The sequence below is a fragment of the Plasmodium fragile genome (assembly GCF_000956335.1).
Source record: "Plasmodium fragile strain nilgiri unplaced genomic scaffold supercont1.14, whole genome shotgun sequence".
In the NCBI taxonomy this organism is placed as follows: domain Eukaryota; phylum Apicomplexa; class Aconoidasida; order Haemosporida; family Plasmodiidae; genus Plasmodium; species Plasmodium fragile.
The window spans coordinates 359974-384641 of record NW_012192594.1 but is presented as its reverse complement, the minus strand read 5'-3'; the positions used below and the strand labels follow the sequence as shown (position 1 = coordinate 384641).

At 39.6% G+C, this 24668-nt stretch overlaps 7 protein-coding genes across 7 annotated transcripts; 6 read left to right on the top strand and 1 right to left on the bottom strand.

The window, feature by feature from the left end:
- Nucleotides 1–571: 571 nt before the first annotated feature.
- On the top strand, nt 572–1897 carry AK88_01641 (uncharacterized protein; the record flags this gene model as incomplete). Its single annotated transcript, XM_012479276.1, has 2 exons — nt 572–807; nt 1003–1897. 2 exons carry the CDS (start codon nt 572–574, stop codon nt 1895–1897), a joined length of 1131 nt encoding a protein of 376 aa, XP_012334699.1.
- A 1211-nt stretch (nt 1898–3108) lies between these two features.
- AK88_01640 (uncharacterized protein) lies at nt 3109–5355 on the top strand (the record flags this gene model as incomplete). The annotated part of the gene is made up of 1 exon (XM_012479275.1): nt 3109–5355. The coding sequence occupies one exon, from the start codon at nt 3109–3111 to the stop codon at nt 5353–5355; it is 2247 nt and encodes a 748-aa protein (XP_012334698.1).
- A 1878-nt stretch (nt 5356–7233) lies between these two features.
- Nucleotides 7234–8974, top strand: AK88_01639 (uncharacterized protein; the record flags this gene model as incomplete). Its single annotated transcript, XM_012479274.1, has 2 exons — nt 7234–7323; nt 7430–8974. 2 exons carry the CDS (start codon nt 7234–7236, stop codon nt 8972–8974), a joined length of 1635 nt encoding a protein of 544 aa, XP_012334697.1.
- A 1293-nt stretch (nt 8975–10267) lies between these two features.
- Nucleotides 10268–12859, top strand: AK88_01638 (Atypical/RIO/RIO1 protein kinase; the record flags this gene model as incomplete). The annotated part of the gene is made up of 1 exon (XM_012479273.1): nt 10268–12859. One exon carries the CDS (start codon nt 10268–10270, stop codon nt 12857–12859), a length of 2592 nt encoding a protein of 863 aa, XP_012334696.1.
- Nucleotides 12860–14245: 1386 nt separating this feature from the next.
- Nucleotides 14246–17983, top strand: AK88_01637 (uncharacterized protein; the record flags this gene model as incomplete). The annotated part of the gene is made up of 8 exons (XM_012479272.1): nt 14246–14269; nt 14423–14482; nt 14618–14737; nt 14860–14921; nt 14999–15048; nt 15190–15296; nt 15445–15805; nt 15972–17983. The coding sequence occupies 8 exons, from the start codon at nt 14246–14248 to the stop codon at nt 17981–17983; spliced, it is 2796 nt and encodes a 931-aa protein (XP_012334695.1).
- Nucleotides 17984–19715: 1732 nt separating this feature from the next.
- Nucleotides 19716–21158, top strand: AK88_01636 (GTP-binding protein yptV4; the record flags this gene model as incomplete). Its single annotated transcript, XM_012479271.1, has 6 exons — nt 19716–19764; nt 19891–20029; nt 20269–20352; nt 20523–20724; nt 20847–20967; nt 21112–21158. 6 exons carry the CDS (start codon nt 19716–19718, stop codon nt 21156–21158), a joined length of 642 nt encoding a protein of 213 aa, XP_012334694.1.
- An 872-nt stretch (nt 21159–22030) lies between these two features.
- Nucleotides 22031–23266, bottom strand: AK88_01635 (uncharacterized protein; the record flags this gene model as incomplete). Its single annotated transcript, XM_012479270.1, has 1 exon — nt 22031–23266. One exon carries the CDS (start codon nt 23264–23266, stop codon nt 22031–22033), a length of 1236 nt encoding a protein of 411 aa, XP_012334693.1.
- Between the last annotated feature and the right edge of the window lie 1402 nt (nt 23267–24668).

The following is a 24668-nucleotide window of genomic DNA, read 5'->3' as shown; positions in this document are numbered from 1 at the left end:
CACAACGTCGTTCATGTTTTAAGTTCACCTTTGCGAACGTATATTTATTTTTTTTTTTTTCTCCTTTTTTTCTATCAAATCGCTTGCGCGCAGTACTGTGTAATCCGCACCGAGCGCGAGGCATGCCGCCCTTTCACCCTCCCAACTTATGCATCACATCAGGGAGGTCTCTAATTTGTTTACTTTCCCCCTGTGTGAGGCAGCATGCGGGGAAGTAGTTTTATGTCCAATCGAATGGGACAACCACTTTGAGCAGGGGAAAAAAAAAATGAGTGTACCTATGTATGTTTTCCAACCGTTTTACAATATCGCCACGTAGCTTTTGTAGACATATGCACATCTGGACAGAACAAGTGTAGCGTTTTCCTCAAAAAAAAAAAAAAGTGTCCTTTTTTTAACTTCTCCAAAAATTGGGGCGTCACATTAAGCTCATCGTGTGCATGTCACTCTTACTGAACCGCTTGCAACTTTTTTTTTTTTTTTTTTTTTTTTTTTGCATGTGCGCACGACGGAGATGACACTCTCTTCTCACCACAACCCTTCCTAAACTTTTCACAACACAGAAATAATAATGAACAGCAGCAGACTACGGCACATCGAAAATGCGCTAAACAGCTTCAACTTCATGTCCCCCCTGGACATATACATGCGGCTGTACTTCAAGGGGAACAACATAAAGAGTAGAGACAAGCCGTTCATCTCGGAGCACGTGTACAATATAATGCGCAACAAGACGCTCCTTTCATATTTGTCTGCCCCCTCTCCTCTGTACACGAACGTGGTTAAGACGTACTTCTCCTCGGACAAGTTGGTTTTTTTTTTTTTTTTTTTTGTTTTTTTTTTCTCTCATCGGCGCTGGATCAGGCGGCGTGCCAGTCGCGTTGACATGTATATAAAAAGCATGAATGCACCGCTTCTAACCCCACTTTGCTAGGGAATAAAGCAACTCCTCCACTCCTTTCATTAATCCCTTCGTCCATTAATGCCTCACACACACCGCAGATGGAAGTACGAAATGAACAACGATAAAATTCCGGCGCACGTGCGGTACTCATTTCCGAAGGAATTGTACGAACAGTTGGTCAACTGCTACGGAGAGAAGAAAAGCCACACGCTCATGTCGATCCTGAATGAGAAGGCACCAGTATTCTTACGAGTGAACACAAATAAAATATCACGTAACGACCTGTACAAACTTCTAATGAGCAAAGGAGTATCTGTTGAAAAATGTGTAAATTCTCCACAAGGATTATTATTAACAAAGAGTTGTGTCCTTAAAAATAATCACGAATATAATAAGGGTTACTTTGAAATTCAGGATGAAGCCAGCCAAATAGTTAGCTCGAAAATACCTGTCCAGCCAGGTTATAAGGTATTAGATTTCTGTGCAGGGTCAGGTGGAAAAACATTAGCTTTTTCACCAATAATGGATAACACAGGAAAGATATACCTTCATGACATACGAGACAAAATGTTATCACAAGCAAAAGTGCGATTGAGGAGAGCAGGTATTCATAATTATATTCTTCTAAACAGCAATCATATTTTATTAAAGAAATTAGTTGGGTACATGGACACTGTGATTGTGGATGCCCCCTGCACCGGAACAGGTGCCTTAAGGAGGAACCCCGAAATGAAACACAAGTATAGCAACAGCAAGCTCTACGATTATGTGAATCTGCAAAGACAAATTTTTCAACAGGCCTTACTTTATTTGAAAAAGAATGGCAAAATTGTTTATATCACTTGTAGCATATTAGATGCAGAAAATGTTCATCAAGCAAAGTACTTTTGTGAAAAGCACAACTTGTTTTTGTCTGAACCTCCATTCCATTCCTTACCGCAGTCCAAGTCTATGGACGGGTTTTTCTTGGCCATATTTGAACGCCGGGACTGACCCAGTGGGGGGGACTCGCACGGTCATCGTGGGCCCTCCGATGGGCCACATACACACATGCAATTACTAATTCGTGCAACTGCGACATGTATATAATAACAACGCATCCTTCCTACCCGGGGGAAAAAGTTCCCTCGAGAGAGAATTCTGCTCCTGCCACTCTATCGTTTCCCATGATGGAAACATATGCGTCATAGCTTTGCCACATTTTTCTTTAACCATTAGGAGAGAGCGAGCAAAAACTTCTGGTTCTATGTATATGGTAGCAGCAAACCTCTTTTTTTTTTTTCCCCACCCATATATTTGCCCCGTCACCTGGGGATATATAGCGCCCAAGTGGGGGAAGTGGCCTTCCGCTAATCTTCCCCCCCCCCCCCAGTCCTAATACTATTATATATACTACATAAAACAATAACAATATCAATTTTGTACATGTGATTTATAATTAATACCTATCTCATTTGGGTCAGTCGTTTAACACCTGTTCAGGCGAGTGCATTTTAAAAAAAAAAAAAAAAAAAAAAAAAAAAAAAAAAAAAAAAATCTTCCCTTTTAAAAAAACGCCAGGCGGGGAAGAGAAACAAAAACCTTGCGCGCAGTGCGCATGTATAATATAATAAGTAGTATACTTATCCCAACCCGCACGTTAGGCAGAATTTATTTGCAAACAATAATATGAACATGTAAAAATATGGTTATAACTCAACACGGCGCTTCCCCTTAGTTTGCCGCTTTTTTTTTTTTTTTTTTTTTGTCCGTTGCTTACCCACCGCTCAAGCAAAGAGTGCGCGCCACTGCAACAGTTTTAAGAGATACAGTTCTCGGCGAGGAAAAATTCCCCTCGAATGGAGAGAGAGACATCGCCCGCTATTGGCTCCCTTGCAATTGGCATGTCATCACGTGCTGCGTGACCATATAAGCGCAGCGTAGCGCGCAAACGTTTGCCTGTACTGTTCCCCTGGCCCAGCCGAGCAGCCACTCATCTGCTGAGCGATTGGACGATTGGGTACCAAGAGGGTCACGTAAGTTGCACGCATTTATTTGCATGTACCGCTTGTAATTTTTTTTTTTTTCCATTCGTCCGTTTGCGCATCGGGTTTGAGGCAGCAGGACGAGTAGGGAAAGAAAGCTGCGTAACGAACTTACCCAGCAGGCGCTAACCAGATAAACGGTTGAACAGCTACAGTAGTAACCCCCCCCCCCTTGGCAAGATGAACGAACTAGTGGTGTTCGAGTCGAACCACCAGAAGGCCATCAACGACTGCGAGCTGGACTACTACAGCAAGAAACTGGCCACATGCTCCAGCGACAACACGGTGAAGATATTTGATGTGAGCCTTTCAAAGGAACCCGTGTGCATCGCAGAAATGCGAGACCACAGCTCAGCTGTGTGGAAGGTATGTTGGTCCCACCCCAAATATGGGAGCCTCCTAGCTAGCTGCTCCTACGACAAAAGTGTAATCATATACAAAGAAGTACACATGAACAAGTACGATATCATTTACGTGAACAATGAACACAACAGTAGCGTAAACTACATAGAATGGTCTCCACATGAATATGGCTTGCACCTAGGGTGTGCATGCTCAGATGGACACATCAGTGTCATATCGTATGATCTAATGAAAGGATCTAATGGAGAAGGGCAATGGAACAAGTATAGTGTGAAAGCGCACCTGAATGGAACCGCCTGTATAAGCTGGGAAAAGACTCATAAGAATAAACATATGAATGAAGGGACTACTGGAGCACCTGCAGTAGCAACAGCACAACCATCTTCAGCAGGGGTAGGAGGAGGAGATCATGCAAATGTATTCCAATTAGCGTCAGGAGGATTTGACAATCAAGTAATCATATGGATGTTCGATAACACCACGAAAGAATTTCACAAAGTTTACCAAATGAAGGACAAGCCACACAACTCTTCAATTAAAGACATCGCGTGGAGGCCAAACCTAAACAACAGCACGAACGTAATTGCCTCATGCTCAGATGAAGACATTGTAATCCTGTGGGTAGAGGACTTGAGTAATAATCAGTGGAGGAACGGACAAGTTATTAAGGTAAAGGACAAAGTTAGTAAAGTGTGTTGGTCACCCAATGGAACCATTCTAGCCATTGCATGTACAAATGACAATGCCTACTTGTATAAAGAAGGATTAGATGGCGTGTGGGAAGAGGTGTGCAATTTGGCGGACAATGAAAAGCTACATGCACAGATGCAAGCACAGGAAAATATTAGCGATCATATAGGGGATATTAGTGCAGGCGGAGCAACCATGTCGGCCACCCCCATGGGAAATGTATCAACCAATCAAGTGGACCCTTACACCGGATCATACAGCAACAACCCTGGTACTCATAACGAACCCCCTAATTCCTTAAACCCTGTGATGGCGCCCCAAACGAACTATGGTAATAAACCCGTCCCCAATAGTATTGGGGTTGTTAACCCTGTGGGGGCTGCAAACCACAGCAGTGGAAGCACCCCGGGGATGGTTAGAGGTGGATTAAATACTCCACACACGAGTAATAGTAACAACCCTTATGGTCAATCTGTTACTCCTCCTCCCATGACTCCAGGCATGATGCCACCCCCCTTGAACAATAACACCACCATGAGTCAACAAAACGTCACTCCAAATTATTTAATGCCTTCACATAAGAAAACGAGTACTTCAAGTGTCACATCCAATGTTTCTAGCTACCCCATGGGTGGTAGTGGTGGTGCTTCTGTTGGTGCTGGAGGACTTCCGCCTCCCCCACCTCCTCCAGTTGCACAAGACCAGGGTAATGCCGCCCCCTATGGTGGTTTGAATTATTCCACTCCACAAGTACCCACACAGGATGGAAGCGTCTCTGCGTCACAATTTCCTACCATGCCCCCTTCTGCAAATGTACCTGCCGGGGTACCCATGGGTAATAAGCCGAACATCCCAGGACCCCCTCCCCCACCTGGGGGACCACCACAGCAGGCGCAGCAGCAGCAGCCGCAAGCGTACCCACCGCACCAACCACCATTTCCAGGCGCTAGTCCCAGCACGATGAATTTTTCCAAACCAGGTAGCCCAATGCCGCCCGCCCAATTTCAAGGCGCAAATGCGAACAAAACAAGTTTTAGCACACAACCAATTTCGCCTCCTCCACCCCCTCCCCCATTTGGTTCGACGCCTCCACAACAAGGACCTCCTGTGACCAAAGGAATGAACAAAACAAACACCTTCTCAAATTTTAACCCAAATGTGATGACTCCACCGAACGCCCCCCCACCAATGGGCACGAGTCCCCCAGGACCACCTCTAAAAAATGTGAGCCCCCCAGGGAGTAGCTACCCCCCAATGAATTACTCTCATCCACCCCCACCTCCTCCCAATATGATGGGCGGTGACCCAGGTGCGAACCGACCCCCAAATGCACAGTACGGCGCGTACCCGAGTTATAACCCGCCCCCCCAGTAAGGGTGCGAACGAATGAAAAAGAAGCAAATGGGAAAATGTGCAAAGGTGCAAATGTGCAAGCGTGACGGGTGGGGTATAAAACCACGCGAAAGTTGGTCAATGGGACAGAAAAGGACACATGAGGGGTGCCACGTAGACGCAGCAAAATGACGCCTGACAAGAAGTAGCACTAAAGCAGTAGCACCGCGCGTACACGGAGAGGCGCTTTCCTGTCGCGTCACTCCATTTGACCGCACTTGGCAACTAGCCAATCGTCAATCCGTGGGTGACCTGGGCAGTGGACAAGGTGCCTCAGAAAATGCGCACGTGTGTATCTGCGCAAGAGGCCAATCGGCCACCATTTCATTTTGTACCCCCTGCTTACATTTTACGTCTCCTTTTTTTCTTTAATTTAAGCTGATTTTTGTAGCGCACATTTTTCATTTGCTTTTTACCCCTGAGCTTGTTTTTTAAAATGTGTGTAATTGGGATATTTTTTTTTTTTTTTTTTTTTGCGAATCGCTTTTTCGTATTGCCTGTTCAGGTAAAAAATTGTAAACATTGGACAAAAAAAAAATAAATAAAAATAAAATAAAAATAATGATAATGATAATAAAAAAAAAAAATACTTTATATAAAAGCAACCCTTGTGGGGGATCTTATTTAAGCATACAGCAAATTTAGCATCGCGTAGTGTGTCCATTCAAGGTTCCCGAATGGGTGTTGTTTGGGGACATCGAAAGGTCGTTTGTTCTGTCCTGCGAACGTGTATCCAGTTTTCACTGTGCAGGGTATTTTTTCTTTTCTTTTTTTTTTTTTCCGCCCAGCAGGGTGAGGTTTTATTTGGGGTGGTTAGCAACAACAGAGCGGGAGAATCCCCCGTGGTAGGGCAAAACCCCTTTCATATGTCGACGATCTTTCCTTGTTCTTATAACATTTAGCGATTTTGAACAAAGGGCACCATGTGACATATAATATAACATGTAATGCGCGTAAAAAAATGGACTCCATCCTGTTCATCTTCACCAACAGGTGCGCTTTCCATGCCCAATTGTGCGACTGCCTTTTCTGCGGGTTTTTTTGTTCTACACCCCAGGGGGTGTTTCATCTTTGCCGCCAACAGAAAAATAATGAAAGGGCAAATAGGAATCGACAACGCTACAATGAAAAGATATACATAGTGAAAAAAAAAAAAAAAAAAAAAAAAAAAAAAAAAAAAAAAAAAAAAAAAAAAAAAAAAAAAAAAAAAAGAACCACACGTAGAGTAAGCGTTTCTTTTTCTTTTTTTTTTTTAAATCCACAAGAGAAAAAAGAAAGCTTAGAATATCCGTTTTTATTCAACAAAATATCCACTTATGCGTTTCCTTGATGGATCTACGTACTGTTAACTTTACGCGTGTATTGCTGCGTGATTCCATACTCTTCCTTTTTCTTTCTTTTTTCTTTCTTTTTTTGTTTCTTTTGAAAGTTGCGAGGCAGCAAAAAGGAGGATGTTCACATAAGGAGATAACACCAAGCCGAACAAATGCTTTATGGCACTAAGCTTCCAAACGTTTTTTTTTTTTATGCAAATGTAAATCTACAGGTAGTCAAGTGTATTATAAAGCATATAGAAGAACGTAACTGCTGGTGAATGTTTTTAACTTTGAGTATTTTGAACGGGGGGTGCTGAACTTGCTTGTGGCGATGTCACCATTTTTTTTTGTGTGCTCCCCCCGGACGGTAAAATTTGTGTTTGCTGCGCTGTGCGCATTTATGCCCTTTAATGCCGAGTACCCACTGGGGAAAGCAACGGCATTACGGTGGTAGTATAGTTACGCCTCTCTGTCATATCGCGTTGCGTTGCTGCCCCATCCCCCCACATGGAGTAACTTGTGAGACAGGACGCCCCAGAAAAAAATGTCTCAAGAAAACCCCGATGTGCTTTTCAAGGAGGAGCGGAGCGAGCTCCTCGAGGGGAGCCTGAGTGACCACCTGAGCGAGTTCAAGGTAAGTACAGAGCAGCGCGCGCACCGCACGTTGCATGGCACATTGCATCTCACGTCGAACCGCGCACCACACCGTCCACTTCTCCCCCTCTTTTCCCACTTGGCAGAAACGGGAGCACGTTTACCTGGCTTGCATCTCCTCCCTGGAAAAGGAAATATGCCACACGCACACCTACCTTAACGAATGGAGGAACATGCACATGTACGAAGACGAGGAGGGGAAGGCCCAAAAGGACGACATGGTGAACATCAACTCACTTAGGAACCTGCTAATAGACCCCTCGATCAATTTGGAAATAAAAGAATTGAGGCAAAAAATTTATGAAGTAACGAGGAAATGGCATCTTGCAGAAGAAAAGTTACAAGGGTTTAATTTTGACGCACAGGCAACGGCGGGTCAAAGACTTATAAGTAAGTGTAAAAAGTTACAAGACGAAAATTATGAACTCGGGAAAACACTGGAAGAGAATACCCTGCAACCGCTCTCCATACAAATAATTAACATGAAAGAGCAAATGCTTTTTTATAAAAATGAATTGAAAATATTAAAAGAGTTGAATGCAGACATTGATGAAGATAATGAGTTGTTAAGTCAGCAGTTGGGAGAGCTTTCGAAAAAGTATACACAGATTAGTAAGGAGAAAGCGGAATTGGAAGAAAAAAATGTTAAACTGAAAAACCACGTCAGTGCTCTGCAGCAAAAGTTGAAGGCGCAAAATCACCCCCAGCAGGGCGACAGCCTCGGGGATGTGGATAGGAGCAGTCATGGCGGGAACAGTCGAGGTGCAAGTCCACGTAGTAGGAGCCATCGCAGTAGGAGCAGCCATACCTACGGGAAATACACAGCGGAGCGCCGCCACGATACGTACTCCTCCCGGAACACGTCCCCCCGCAACAACCGAAGAGGTAGCCGCAAAGTTAGCCAAGCCAACTACGAGGACAGCCACCGGGCCGCAGGAGGTTACTCCAAGTATAGACCAGACGATGCGCACAGCAACTTCCGCGACGATGAAGAGGAGGATGTGTGGAGGCAGGGTTACAAAAGAAGTGACTCTCATCTGAGAGAACGAAAAAGCAACGCCCCCGAGGATGACCACCGTACGTACTATAATGACGACAATTACAGGAAGAGGAGTTCGCATGACAGCAGGGAAAGAAAGTACAGGAAACTGGACCGCCACCACCACAGGGATAGGAAGGCGGACAGGGAAAGGGAAAAAGACAGGGACAGAGACAAGGAACGGGAAAAGCATAAGCTGAAGGATAAGGACAGGAGCCGCAAGGAACGCGGCCGCGAACAGGACAAGGATAAGGAGTCGGAAAGGGACCGAGATAGGGATAGGGATAGGGATAGAGACCGCGAACGCGAGCGGGACAAGGCCAAAGACAGGACCAAAACGAAAGAACGCGAAAAGGCGAAAAACAAGCACAAAAGCAAAAATAAGGAAAAGGGAAAAGGGAAGGGAAAGAGAGACGAAAACTACGACAGCAGTAATTACTCAGAACCGAAGAGAAGACCTCCCAGGGATCATGGTGATGACCGTCGGGACCATTCCAGGGTGGACAGGTTCGACCACTCCAACGCGTCTCACAATGGGGATGCCGATGATAAGGCAAGCGAGTTCGACCGCTACGTGTACCTGCACAAGTGACTGGGTTGCCTTTCCAACAAGGGGACGTTTACTGGTAGTTTGGCAGCCTTTGCGGTTATAGCGGTTGTAGCGGTCATGGCGGTCTAGCGGCCCTTTAAGAACTCTTTTGAATCCACTTGTTTATCCGTCCAACCCCCATTATGAAGCTCATTATGAAGCTCATTATGAACCCCATTTATAACCTCTTTTTTATTTATTTATTTTTTTTGCGTCGCTGTATCATTGTCACCTTAGTGATTATGGTGCACCCTTTTGCCCATCACACTGATGCGCTGCACAACTAACAATTAATAAAAAAAAAATATCTTATTTGAAAGCACATTCCAATTTTTACCATCCCTTCGGGATATATATGTTTGCCCCTATATGGAGGAAACTTTCTGCGACTGGAGAGCTTTTCTCACATTTGTGTTATAAGCAGGTCCAGGTCCCCCACCATATGCAGCTGCCCCCTACCTCCTCATCACATGGGCAAATTTGCCAAGAAAGGGAGAAAAAAAAAAAAAAAAAAAAAAAAAAGAACAACGTGACGCGGTGAGGGGCATGCCCCCGCAACTTCACCCAACTTACAAAAGGCACAATAAAAAGTTACGCGTTTGGAGGAGTAGCAGTTGCCGAGACGGGTGGCAGAGACAAACAACTTGGAGAGAGAGAAGGGCTTTTTTTCCTTCCAAAAATGAGCAACGTCACGAGTTGGAGAGGTCCACTCAGGTCAGTTAAGCAACATACTATTGGAAGATGCTATTGAATATATTTTTTTGAATTCCTTTCCTTTGCAAATACGCGATGGAATTGCATACAAAAAAAAACAATAAGCATACTGCTTTGCAAGTACATGTTTAATTTTTTTTTTTTTTTTTTCTCTGCCCCATTTTAGCTGCATTGAAAACTGCCTTCAGACCCCGTTTAAAAATTGAGATGATGGCGTTTTTTTTTCCCGCCCCCAAAATGGGAATATTGCACGTACAGGAATTTTTATTTTTTCCCCAAAAGTGCGCATCAAAAAATGTAACAACAAAAAGAGAACATTAAAGAGAGGTTACAAAGAGGTTGCCACCGGATGGAAAATTAGAGATGAAAAATTCGAAATGCTTGCTAAGGTTAGATGTCCCATTTTTATATTTTTATTTTGAGGACACTTTCTTTTCTCTTGTCATGATTTTTTTTTTTTTTTTTTTTTTTGTAACTTCCTAACAAAGAAAAAGTAGCTATTTCGTGAAGGAACAACGCATGAGGGGGTTGTACATTTTTATTTTACAACTCTCTGTTGCGCATTTCTAACCCCGCCGAAACATGAAGATAAGAAAAGGGAAAATCAAAACGAATGAGAAGGACTACAATTATGGCGGAGAATTCGAAAGCTACGTATACTCCAAAGAAGTAAGCAGTGATGTGAAAAGCTCCTTAATCGAAGGAGAAAAACTCTCCAACAAATTTCGAAACAGAGGATTGACCAGGGACAAAAGGGCAACTGTGAATACCGTACTAGATAATAGAACGCTGCTTATTTTAAAAAAACTCAAAGATAATTTTCTAAACGAGATATATGGAGTGGTCAGTTCGGGGAAGGAGGCCTACGTCTTCAATTCGCATAAGTACCTGAGTAGGGAGGAGCTCAGGGCAGTCAAGGAGTTGCTGCTCAGGCGGAGACATAGGCGCCGCGACGATCATCATAGTGACGATGAGCATAGCGACGATGAACATAGCTGTGATCAACGTAGTGACGGTCAACGTAGTGACGATGATCATAATAGCCATGACCAGCATAGTGACGATGAAGATTGTGACGGTCAATGCAGCGCCGGTCAACGTAGTAAACATGAACATAGTGACAATGAACAGGACGCAGGTCTCCCTGACGGGGGAGACGCGCCCAGGTGCGTTCGCTTCGCGCACGAGAGCCTGTACAAGGTGTACCACCTGAGCAGGCACTTGGATGAAGTGGGGGCAGAAAAAAGGGAAGAAAGGGAAGAATCGCAGGGGGAGAAGGATGAGGAAGAAGATGAAACGGAGGAAGAAAACGCAGCGGAAGAGGAAGGCAGTCCGAACCTGCGGGGCGTACTGGACGAAACCTACGACATAATTGACAAAATGAGCGAAATGGTCGCCGAGGGGGATGAGCATACATGGGATCCTTTGCAAAACAAGCAGGTAGCCATATCTTTTGCGACGAAGGTTTACAACACATCCGTGCTGGTGTTTAAGAAGAGGTCACAATACATTGAAGGAGAATTTCGATTCAGAAATGCCTACACCAAAAATACCAACCCAAGGAAAATGGTGAAGCAGTGGGCAGAAAAAGAGTTCCGAAATTTAAGGCGAATATTAATATGTGGATTGAGATGTCCCTATCCTTTGGTCTTAAAAAGTAACGTCATTGTGATGAGTATGTTAGGTAGCCTAGACACTGCTTGCCCCAAAATGAAGGACCTAATTTTGAGCCCCTTAAAATGGAAAGAGCTATACATTGAATGTATATGCATTTTGAGACAACTTTTTTGCAGCTGTAAACTTGTTCATGCAGATTTTTCAGAATATAATTTGCTTTACTTTTATAACCATATTTACATCATCGATGTGTCGCAGTCTATGGAGCACGATCACCCCTACTCTCTGGAGTTTCTAAAGAGAGATTGCGTAAACATTACCAATTTTTTTAAGAAGAAAATTGGCACCCTTCAAAATGATATGCAGGAGAGCGTTGATCAGCTGAACGAGATGCTGCACGGAGCCAAGATTGACCAGGAGGTCGCGTTAAAGAATCGTTGCGGGGTGAGCGAGGACGCTGCGGGCATCACGAATGGCACGAATTGTACCAACTGTGAGGAGAATGGCCTCCCGATAGACAAGAGCAATAACGAAAAGCACAACAAGTCGAGCGAATCCTTCTACAGCCACGTGCAGATTCTCCCGCTCAAAAAGCTCTTCGATTACATCGTTTCGTCTAGCCTACCCCAAGAAGTTACCTACTTCCTAGAAAGAGACAAAAAGGAAATACACATGGACCCGTCCGAAATAACATACCTTCAAATTTTTGGCCTAATAAAAAACACCACTCCCATACCTAAGCTCAATTTAAGGAATATAAAAAAAAACAGAACATACTTTGAAAAACTAAAAAGAGCCACAGGTTATTATGTAACCAAATTTTTTGCAAAGAATCAGTCCCACATAAAAAAACATGCCGATAAAAGCCAAGTAGAAGAACAGATTTTCCTAAGTTCATGGATCCCATCACATTTGAACGAAATAAAAGATATTAAAACAATTGAAAAGGATCTGAAGCTTTTGAAAAAAGGAAAATCTATGGTCAGCAATTTTATTTCGAATAATTATCACACAGAGCGTTCTAAGCATGCCCCAAAAAATAACACCTTCGTGGAGCATAACAGTTTAGAAGGAGAGAATCCTTCTGATGCAGCCACCGGAGCAAAGAACCGCAGAACAAACGGTGATTGCACAGTACATGCGCAAAAGGAAGAAATGACTGGAAATTTTACCAGCACGTGTGCACAAAGGGAAAATTCAAACGATGAAGACAACGGGGGAGACCCTTATGAACAGGGTAAGGAAACCCATAAAAATGGTGAACACGAAGTGTTGGATGAGATAAGCGACAAAAGGTCTCCCAAGTCGCTTGAAACAGTGGCATCTTCGAAGAATGTACTCGATGCACACAAATCAGACGCAAGCAATGACGAAAACAATTTTGTGAACAGCGAACAGGAGGAGGAAGTCAAATTTAAGGGAATAATTCCCGAGGGGGTAACGAGAAAGGAGTGGAGCAAATTAGTGAAAGAACAAAACAGAGAGAAAAGAAAGCACAAAATTCCAAAGTACCAGAAAAAGAAGAAGAAAAAAAAAGCGCACTTGAAAAAAAAATGACGTAAAAGGGGCTGAACAACCCGGTCAAGCAGCACAGAAAAGTGCAATTAAAAAGCAATGTAAAAGAAACATATAAATAAATTAATGTGCTACGTTTTGTAAAAGCGAGAGCTAGTGAAGAGACTTAAACCCCCGTTTGCAGTTGCAAGTGCCAAGGTGCACGTGTACAATTCGCTAAAAGGAACTCCCCCCCAAAAAATCAGTACAATATGTAGTTTTGCGTACAACTGATAGGGGAATTGCAAAGGCAATGTGAATTTACGATTCATATACATTCTAATTTTTGTGATTATGGAAGAAGATTTCCTATCAACGAAGTTAGCCAACTCAACGAATTTTCAAATTACAACATTGACAAAAAAGTGCAGCCAAAAAGAAGCCGGCATATTAAGAATATTCTGACCGTTCATATTTTTTTTTTTTTTTTTTTTTTGATATTATGCAACAGATAGCTGTCAATTTTTTTTTTTTTTTTTGAGTTTTACAATTAATACCGGAAAATGGCTAGCTAACTGGGACACCCCACAACCGTTTTAAAGTTCCAACCACAACAACGTCTGTAGGATACCCTTTTTAAATGATGAATTTTTGTAAACATGGACCATTTTATTATTAGCCATTTTTCTGTCATTTGTGTGCAATTTTGATCGTGTAAGAGTAGCTACGTGCGCGGGAACACACCGCACGAGTTGTCCACAATGTGTGCAAGGGGCTGGTACACCTCCCCCATGTAGTAGCTGTTATTTTTCGTTTTCACTTTTACCGCTTTTAAAATGCTTATAAGTAAATGAGGTTTCCCCATTCTACTTGCCATGTACTTCGAACGGATTTTTTTTTTTTTCCCTTATTCTTCGCACATTTACAACTTTGTTTTTTTATATTTGTCCATTCTTGCACACGCTATGTTTACACCCCCAGATTATTCTTTTTTTTTTTTTTTTTTTTTTTTTTTTTTAAATTCGTCCCACTCGAACATGCGTATTAGCAGTTGTGCACTGAGCACATGCCCATGAAAGTGGCCTTTCCCCGTGGCCCCCTTTTGTAACACATGTGCTGAATTTGGCATACACATAGAAAGGCTAAAAACAAAGTGGACAATAAGGAAAAGAAATGTCGAAACTTTTAAAAGCGTTTTGAGCGCATTAATTTGGGCAGTTGAAGTTTTACCCTTAATATGAAAAATTAAAACCTGAATGCGATTATCTGTGCATTTTGGCACTTTCAAGGTTTTTCCTTATTCGTGCAAAACGTATTATTAGCTGTTTGCTCACATTTATAACTCCTTTTTTTTTTCTCTCTCTCCTTCTCATTTCAACTTAATTGGATCACATTTTAAAAAATGTGTCTTACGATCATTTCTTTTTTTGCTAAATTGTACCTATAAAAATGAACTGCCCGAAGGTAGCACAGGTAAAAAAGGGGAGAATACTAGAGTGTTCCCTTTGAAAGGGCGTTCATTGTTTTTTTTTGTTTTTTTTTTTCAAAACATTTTGGAAGTATTTTTGTCTCTTCATTTGTGCTTCCTTCGCGTTTTCCCCCGCGGAGTGTTTTATTTCCCCCCAGTTTCCCGTTAGCCATTCAGGGGAAGCCAATCACAGACAAAGTGCCACCCAGTGTGTCAAAGTAAAAAAAAAAAAAAAGCAGAAACGATGAAACGTATGCGCAAAGTGGAAAACACAAAGTGGGGGAGAAAAAAAGAACTTCTTCATTATTCTTGCACACCATGAAAGGACTGTTCCTTTCCCTTGTTCACTCCAGGAAAACAATGGAATAACCAAATTTTTTTTAAAAGACTTGATAAAGGAGTCGTCCCTCAAAAATGCGGCTGTTGTATCGGGCGAAAAGGCAGAACATGAGCGAAGAAACGTGCAAAAGGATGTAAAGCGAATTTTAACTCTACCTTTTCCCTGAGAACAAAATGGCACATGTGTAATTGTGCACACCGCATCTAGGTACACATCATCTACACCCGCACACGTTTGGTTTCTTCTTCAAAATAGGACAAAAATCAACCGTTTAATGTGACCTATACTTGGGAAACGGATCCCATAAGTGGGTTCAGGTAAAGACATAAATACACAAATGCATGTGCCTCTCCACAGAGATAAATTCTGCCATTAACTGATTTCACTTGTTCAGGTTCGTTAATGTTTTAAACAAGAAGGATAAGAAAAAGTTGGGAATTCAATGTGAGTTGATTATGAGGCTGTACCGCTCAGATGGGGAGGAATGCATCCACATGCGAGCGTATTTTACTAGCATGCCGATTAACACGATTGCCTTCTTTAAGGTGCGTGTGGTCCTTATCAGGATCCTTCCCCCTGGTGCAGGCATTTACTGTAGAGACAAACAGTTGTTCAGATTTAAAAGAAGCGTCTTGTGCCACATGGTTACTTTTGATCATGGTCTGAAATCAAGTGTTATGGAAGAATTAAAGGTGCCCTTCTATCATCAATGCGCATTTGTTACACATGTGCATGGTGATATGGGTATTCCTATTAGCTCTCGTACTTCCTCCCATTTATGTACATGTTCATAATTTTTTTGTCTTTTTTTTTTTTTTTTTTTTTTTTTTTTTTTGCAAGCTTAACGAGAAGAACGCAGATGAACGGTCAGAATTTATTAACAATTTCAATGCAGAGAAATGTGCACAAAGGAGAGCACAAAGTGGGTCCGAAATTTTGGAGAGAAGGGGAATAGGAGAAGAACCCGAAAGAAAACACACAAAAAAGTGTTGTAATAATTACGAACTCATTAAACTTGAAATAGAATTTGTGGCAACTTTGAATTTATTAACATGTGATGAATTGGAATCGTTGTTTTGTTTTTTTTTCTCCGAGAAAATATTTTCATTTAGTGAATGTACAGACAAGGAGATCATTATTGAGCAATTTTTACAAAACATAAGTTCCGTTTCGATGAAGTATTCCTCCCTCATTAAGTCGGGTATGTGTTACGAGTCGGCGTGTGGATGATGTCGTGCGAAGACATGTCTCTCATTGTGTTTTTTCCTTTTCACTATCGTGTTATTTGATATATATCCCATTTAAAATTAGTGCCTTTTTTTTTTTTTTTTTTTTGTACCCTTTTCGATTCTTTCCCCTTTTTTTAGCATATGATGAACCCATACTTAACAAAGACGCTAAATGTGCTACTTTGCAAGAATACCTGAATGGGTTAAAAGTTTCGGGGGAAGCAAAGAACACTTGTACGGATGAACCAAAGATAGAAGGCGAGGTGATCTCTCACGAAATAAACGACAAAGATGCAGAGGATGCAGAAGGGAACACTGGTGGAAATGGCGAAAAAATGGGTTCAGATGTAGCAGGTGAGATTAGTGGCATTGAAGAAATTCCGCAAATTGGGGGAAATGATGAACATGGAGCGTTGGACGGAAGCGGGGTGGAGCCCATGCATAAGGAGACTAATGTGGCTAACCAGGTGACTTCCAATATTGGCAACGAACGAACCGATGAAGAAGCCACCAATGTCGCAAATGTTGCAAAAAGGAGAAGAACGAAAAAGCCAAAAGGTATAGATGCAGGCACAGGACACCTGAACCCAAAGAATCATATACTTATAAACATAAACGACTGCGACATTTTAAAACACAATGATAAGATATTCATTAACTTGAGTGCTCTTCGGGAGGTAAAAGCAGACGCAGAACGGAAAAAGGAAAATGACGCGATTCTCATTGTTAGCGGCTCAGGGGAGGCGGGGCACCTGAGCGAGGGAAGCACAATGAGGGTAGAACCAGGAGAGGTACGTACGAACAAGGTGTGCACAAATAAGGTGGACAAGAACGACGTAGACCCCACAACTGCAGATGCAAATGTCAATGAAACAGCCTACTCGGCAAAGAAAGCCTCATCAGAACGGATAAACAACCTTCAAACGAACGCAGCTGCTAGTGGGGGTGGCAATGAGAACGATGTGAACCCTCCACTCAGTGTGAATAAAAAAGCCAAACGGGTCAGAAATAAAAAAGACACGAATGAAAAATGCACTACGCAAGTGGGTAAAAAGGGCCAAATGGGTGCAGAAAATTGTACGACGAGAAATAGCCAACCGAAAAAAAAAATAAAAGTAGATGACCTACCAGGAGGTAATTCCGCCCAAACAATTTTACCTTCACAAGAGGGACAAAAGAAACAACACTTAGAGGAGGGAAAGGCTCAAACAGAAGAATGTAACTCGAAAGGGATCGTTCTTAACGAGAGTAGCAACATAAATGGTCTCCAAGATGAAGATAAAGCAAAAAATGGCAACAGCAATAGGAGCAGGGAAAATTACCCCCAGAGTAGCAGCAGTGACAGTAACATCCCTTCAAGGGTCATGGACGAAGAAAAAGATTTTAGTTCTAGTGACAAATTAGTCCATGCAACAAATATGGAACAAGATGAAGACACACATGACCTGAATAACGATACGGTGTATGAGCATCACAGCAGGTTGGGAGAGGAACACGAGAAGAACACTGCTCCGTTGGATGAGGGAGGACGCGTTAGGAAGGTGGTCCCTTTAAAAGGGGTAGCTAAGCTGATGACTGCTAAAATGATTAACAGAGATGAAAATATAAAAGGGAAAAAGATAAAGAATAACGATGAAAGGAATAAAGCCAAATTTTGTAAGAAGATAAAAAGCCCCATTGGGAAAAAAACCAACTGCCCCACACGCCATAATGAGATTAACCAAAATAAAAAGACCCCATCGACCAGTAGAAAAAAAGGAAACAAACTTAACATGCGGGAGAGGGATAAAGCGCAAACAAACGCATCAGTGCAGAATTCTAAAAATTTTAAACCAGACAAATGTGTAAGTAATACAGGGGGTAACGGGGCGGTAAGCTGTGTTCACAAAAATAGCATTAAGGGAAAAGTGCCTACTAAGAAAAAGCCACATGTTGGTGACTCCTGTCATGATGGGAAGAATCATTTAGGGGAACAGAAATGCAAGGCGCCGCTGACAAAGCAAGTCAACAACGTATGTGCAGAGGGTGATAATAGACGCCTTTCTGCAAAAATGCGAATTAAGCAATTATGTGATGTCTCCATGGATAATATAATTCAGGCTGATGTCATGAAGTGGTCGCGCACACGTTCTTGCAGACTTGGTAGATGATACGGGCAGGAGCGGTGACATGAATATTTTAGCCCCAATGGGTGGGGAATCTGTCTTGCGTGGTTTGCCTCTTTTCCCCCTTAAACAGGGTTTATATAAAAAGCTCCGTTTCGTCGTTCTCTCCCCCATTTGGCAAATTTGACGAGTTTGCGTGACGTCGTGGGAAAGACTGCGTGGTGTGGTTCCCCGTCGGTTTCTTCGCTTGAATAGTTTGTATTTTTTTTTTTTTGTTTTCCTCAATTTGCTGAACTTTGTTACACATTGAGAGGTATGACACCACATGGGGGATTTTTTTTTTTTTTTTAAAAAGTTCAGCGGAAAAACGAACGTTTTGGCAGTTTGACCATGTGACAAAGCTTTCACATTTGTCCCCCCTGTGCAAAGCGTTTCCATCATGATGAACACTGAACAAATAAGTCTGTATTACGTATATAAATATTATATTTTTTTTTTTTTTTTTTTTTTTTGTTTGTTTCATTTAGTGCCTGTTTTGTTCAATTGCGTAAAAGCAGAGTTGTATATTTTTCTACATTTTGTGCATTATTTGCACTGTAAAATTTACAGCATGGTTTTTTGTTTTTTGGGGCCTTCCCCCCTTAACCTTTTTTGTGTCAACATGTTGTTTTTACTTTTGCTTTTTGCGAGAGCTCTTTCGGTTTGTAATTTTTTTACAACAAGAATACTGAGCGTTGTATAATCATACATATAAAATATACACTGACATTTTTTATGGCGCCTGGGCGCACTGCATTATTTTGATTTATATACATGCGCGTATAAATACATATGCAGCATATGTAACGTAGGCATATATACAAGCGGATATTTGTAAAATGCGCCGCCCGTGTATACATAAAATAACATATATATTTATGTATATATATAATATATGTATGTACCCGTATAACTCGAGTCGCAAAAGTGCAAATACAATTCATCGTTTTTACGTTCGCTTCAGAATATTTTTGTAAAAAAAAAAAAAAAAAAAAACGGAGGGGTGGTAAGGAAAACAAAATTGACAAAAGGTAAAATTTATAATATATAATAATATATAAAATATACCTCTATATGTAGTTATATAATGGCCGAAAGCGCACGTATTTGTATATAAATGATTTCATATTTCTTTAAATTTGTGTTTTCATGTTTTAACTAAATTACCAAGTTTAAAAAGCATATAATTAAGCAGGCAGCAGGAAAATAGATTGACAAAAAAAAAAAAAAAAAAACGTATAAGTTTGTTAATACTATAAACCCCTTTGCGCGTCATATGTGTAAATTTTTTATTTTTTTTGTTTTTTTTGTTGAAATATATCAATATGTATACTACGATAAAAGTAAAGGAGTCAATATAGAATAAGTTAGAAATTTATATTTTAACACGTTTTAGTTAAATGCTATGACTTTTTGAAGTTGTAATTGTTTGTAAATATTTTCAGCAAGTTTAGAGATTAAGCATAGTATGTATGTATGTATGTATACCTTTACCCAATGGTAATCAATTGTTTTAAAGGATAATCAAATATATTAAGAAGCAACAGAGAACGAAACAAAAAAACAACGGAACAGGAAAATAAGGAAATAGGAAAACAGGAAAATAAGGAAATAGGAAAACAGGAAAATAAGGAAACAGGAAAATAAGGAAACAAAGAAACATAGAAACATAGAAACAAAGAACCATAGAAATATAGAAACAAAGAAATATAGAAATATAGAAACAAAGAAACAAAAAATGTCTCCCTATGAATACTTGTTTAAATACATAATAATTGGCGATACAGGTAATTCGAAAAGAAAACCTAAACGAACACATCCTATTAACAAATGGAGAACATAAAATGTGTTATTAGAGTTGCCCCAATTCATTGATATTATTTTTTTTTTTTTTCTTCTTTTCCCCTTTTAAGGAGTTGGAAAAAGTTGTCTTTTATTACAATTCACAGACAAGCGATTTCGAGCTGATCATGATTTGACCATAGGTGTAGAATTTGGGGCGAGACTAATCAATTTAGACAATAAGCAAATCAAGCTTCAAATATGGGATACGTAAGTGGAGAAAATGAAAGGAGTTGTGCATGTTCCATTCGTGAAAGCGGTTAAAATGGGTGACGTTCCGCGTTCAAAGTGCCATTTTTGTTGAATTTTTTTTTTTGTTTTAAGAAATATAAATTAGTGTGAACAGTGTGGTGTAAGTATAGCCAACGGAATGCCCTCAATGGAGCCACATGAGCAACAAAATTTCATTTGACATTTTTTGTACAACTCATTCCCCCATCTCGATGCAGCGCCGGCCAAGAGTCCTTTAGGTCAATAACACGGTCATACTATCGTGGAGCAGCGGGAGCCCTACTAGTTTATGATATTACTCGGTAGATATGTATAATTTGACTTCAGTTGTGATGGAATGTACATACCCATTTGTGAAGAGGCGGTGCCGTCTTGCGAATGCCCCGTATCGCATGTATTCATTGTAATAGTTGGCAGTAGTTAAAAACCTTTTTTTCGTTTTTTTTTTTTTCTCTATTCACCTTTTTAACAGACGAGAAACGTTCAACCACCTAAACAGATGGCTAGATGAAGTACGACAGAATTCAAATCCCCATATGGCTATTATTCTTGTGGGGAATAAATGCGATTTGGAGAGAAGAGAAGTTTCAGCTGAGGAAGGGGCGCAATTTGCTAGGCAAAATGGATTAATATTTTTAGAAACCTCAGCCAAAACGGCAAAAAATGTGGAAGAAGTAAGCAGCAATTTTTATCTAGTCATGTTGCATAAATTAAACGGTGTACACGAAAGTACAGTTTATATATTATGTTTTTTTTTTTTTTTTTTTTTTTCCTGTTCCCTCCCCCCGTTTTATAGGCCTTCATTTATACCGCAAGAAAAATATATGATAACATCCTGGAGGACGTGTATGACCTAAGCAACGAGTCATACGGAATTAAATATGGGCCCACCAACCAATACTCAAGAGTGAAATTAGGTAAGCTCTTTGCCAACGGGTATATTTTTTCTTCTCTCGTGCATGACTTTGTCACCCACTCGAAATGTGGACGTGTTCGTGTGTATGTACACATTCCTCGTGCGCACATATATGCATATCGATGTTCCTTTCCCTCTCCTTCAGACATGCCCTCGATGCCGGAGTCAAGATCATCCTTCAGCTGTTGTTAACCTTTTGTTGTAAACTACTGGCCTGCTTTTTTACAGTGTTTCGATATATTTGATGATATCCATTTGATATCTGTGTTGATATCCATTTGATATCCATTTTGATATCCATTTGGATATCCATTTTGATAACTTACCTTCTTTGTAATTAAACATTTTTCATAAAAAAAGCGAAAATTGGGTAGTTTTTTTTTTTTTTTTTTAAAGTTATATTTTAATGAAATTTTATTACATGATTTAACGCGTTGTTCTTGCTTCTTTCCTTCTCTCCTTTTTTTTCTTTTTTAGTAAATGTGTATTAATTTGTCCATTCTCATTCAAAATTGTAAGTTTCCCCTCTTTTTTTTTTTTTTTTTTTTTTTTTACTTCGAAATTAAAATATATTTATTAGAATTTAAAATAACGAAGAAATGAAGAAACGAAGAAGTCGCAAAGTATTCGCACCTTTCCCCTGTTTTTGTTTTTTGTTTTTTCCCGTTCTCCCGTTTCGCGTCCCTTAGTGAGGGCAACAGTTTTGTTAAAAAAAATAACTGGGAAAAATGTTATACAGTATGTTTGCGTGTGATATATACACCATGTGGCAAGTAACACGTAATGCTGTTATTTTTGCTTTACTTAAAAAAGGGACGTAATAATTGGAAACGGAAAAAAAAAAAAGGAAAAAACTTCACGGTGTATATATATGTGCCTGTAGAGCACACGTAATTTAAAAAGAAAGAATGTGTAATGACAATAATGTGGCGTATGTGCCAAAAAATGTGTGAATTTTTTATGAATATGTTTAAATGTTTATTTTTAACTATTTTTTTTTTTTGTGTGTGTGTGCCCCCAAATTTCCATGCTGTCCCTTTTTTTTTTCCCCCCCTTTTGACGTCTTAACTTGATTCGTCTTGAGCACTTTGAATAGCTTCATAAGTGTGTATGGTGTAGTTACACACAGAGTCATTTTCGAAAAAGTCGTCGAAGTAATTATCATCAAAATCGCTGTCCGTAAAATCATTCGCGCTAATGTCATCATCACTTTGTTCGCTGGAGCAATCGTACGAAGAGGAGTAGTAGTTCTCGTTTAAGTAATTTTCGCAGTACAAATTTTGCGTCATTGTTGTTTCTGAGTTATAAATTTCGTATATTTTATTTTTCCTTTTTCGTTTCTTTCTGTGTGTGTATTTTATCTCTTCATCCGTTTGGTCCGAATCTTCTTCCTGTTCGCTTTGGCTACATGCCTCTGGTTTGTCCATTTCTCTTTCAAGTTGCTCATGGTAGTAACTTTGTGGAGATATATCAATTGCTATATCTGCACATTTATTTTTTTCTTCATTTAAGTGATGATTCAAAAATTTATATTCCTCGGAATTTTTATACGTAGTTGCATTTACATAGCCATTATAAAGGTAGCAATTTTTTATGCTCTCATTCACTTCGTCTTCGTCATATTCTAGGGTTTCTATAGACGGCATATCATTATCTAAGTATGAATTGCTGTTTAAGTCTTCATTTTCATTCGTTCTTCCACAATCGCTTGAATGCGTGCTGTTATAAGTCGATTCGCACGTAGAATCATTATTCTTCGAAACAAAGGAACCATTGAATGGTGTTTGTATGTGTGTTTCATTATATAGATCAATTATATAATGATCATTTACATTTGATGAGCACATGCTTTTATGTGTGCTTTTACTTGTTTTACTTGTCACTCCGTTATTTTTATTTTTTTTATAACAACGTGGTGTTGCCATGCTGTACTTCTCCATTTTTGTGCTGATCATTTTATTTTTAAAAAAGAAATCACAAATGGGAATTTTGAAACCACTAATATTGTAGTACTCATTACACAACTTAGTGATTTCATTGCTATTATTGACACATTTCGCCCACAATTCTATAATTTTGGTTGTCACTCTGTTTAACAAATTGTGGATGTTACGCCTACATGTCAACTTGAAAAGTAATTTAAGTGCTCGCTTTATCTCTCTAAACCTTAAGACTGCTTTTCGCAAGCTCCTCTTTCCCAACAGCTTGTTCGGCACCTTCGAAAGCTGTTTCCACAGCCTCTTCATACGCTTGTTATAAAAAATTATTTTTTTCCTGGAGCTTGAACCATAATACTGCATTTTGCAAAGAATTAAATGGCAAAAAGGGGTGAAATAAACAACTGGGTGCGTTGGTGGACGGATGAACGAACGAACGAACGAACGAATGAATGAATGAATAAAGGGGCGAAATTATAACAAAATGGTTTTATTTTAAAACTTGAGAAGTAGGCCTTTAAAGGAACTTAAACAAAGTAACTAAAAACATGTAGGTGCGGCCATTCGCTTAAACACTGTAATCCAATTGGTGTATTTTTAATTAACGCTTAAAATGTACGCGCATAGGTATATACATACTTTCACGTAAGTAAACACATGGTACGCATATAAGACTTTAAAATGCAGCAAATTCTTCACATAAGGATAACAAATTTAAGACAAAAAAAAAACGCAAAAAAAGATGATTTTTTTTTTTTTTTTAAACAATATATATACGGCACGAAACGTTTTTTTCTTTTTATGAATAATTGAAAATAACGTGTAAGTAGAAAAAGAGAAGCCTGCGGAATCAAATCAAGTACACAGATCTACAAAAAAAGGAAAGGAAAAAATTAGATCATTTCAAAAAAAAAAAAAAAAAAAAGAACATTTTCAACTTTAAGAATATATATAATGTGAATTTATATTTTTAATTAGCTAGCTTTTTTTTATAAATTTTTTTTTTTTACAAATTATATATATTTTCCGTGTGCAAAAAAAAAAAAAAAAAAAAAAAAGAGCCTCACACGTACATATTATTTGGCTTGAAGAACTTAAAAATAAAATTTTGTTCAGATTTGTTATTTTAATAGGGAAACTATATAACGGGATATTTTCATTTTACACGAACCCGTTTTAAATATAACCCCCCATACTCATCTATTGTATAGGTGTGAAGTTTAAACAACTTTCCCCTATACCCCTTTCGCTAGCTTCTTGCTTAAAAAATGGTAAATTGTGAAAAGCTTTTTTCTCTTCATTTTACAAGAATTATTACGAATGGTTTACATAAAGAGGATGTTTATAAATAATTTCGAAAGGCTCAATAGAAGTGCGTGTGTAATTTCCGTTCCTTATTTTTAATTCTCCACACTAGAGAATGAGAACCCATTAGCTCACGAGCACACGAATGAGCGAATGAACACACTAGGAAAAAATCTTTAAAATTTTAAAATTTTTCAATTTAGTTCATCTCATTAAATATACACACAAACATTTTTTTTTTTGTTAAATATTTTCTTTTCTCCTATCCACAAAAACTGAAACATTTTTAAGCAAAAAAAAAAAAAAAAAAAATAACAACACCGGATGTATAGTAAACATCTCCATGTGCTGTCAAGCGTGAACGTACACTCTTCGCCCACCAAAAAATTTACAACAGTTTATATTTTGTTACAGAACACCTTTTATGGATATCCAACGCAAAAGAAAAATATATATTGGT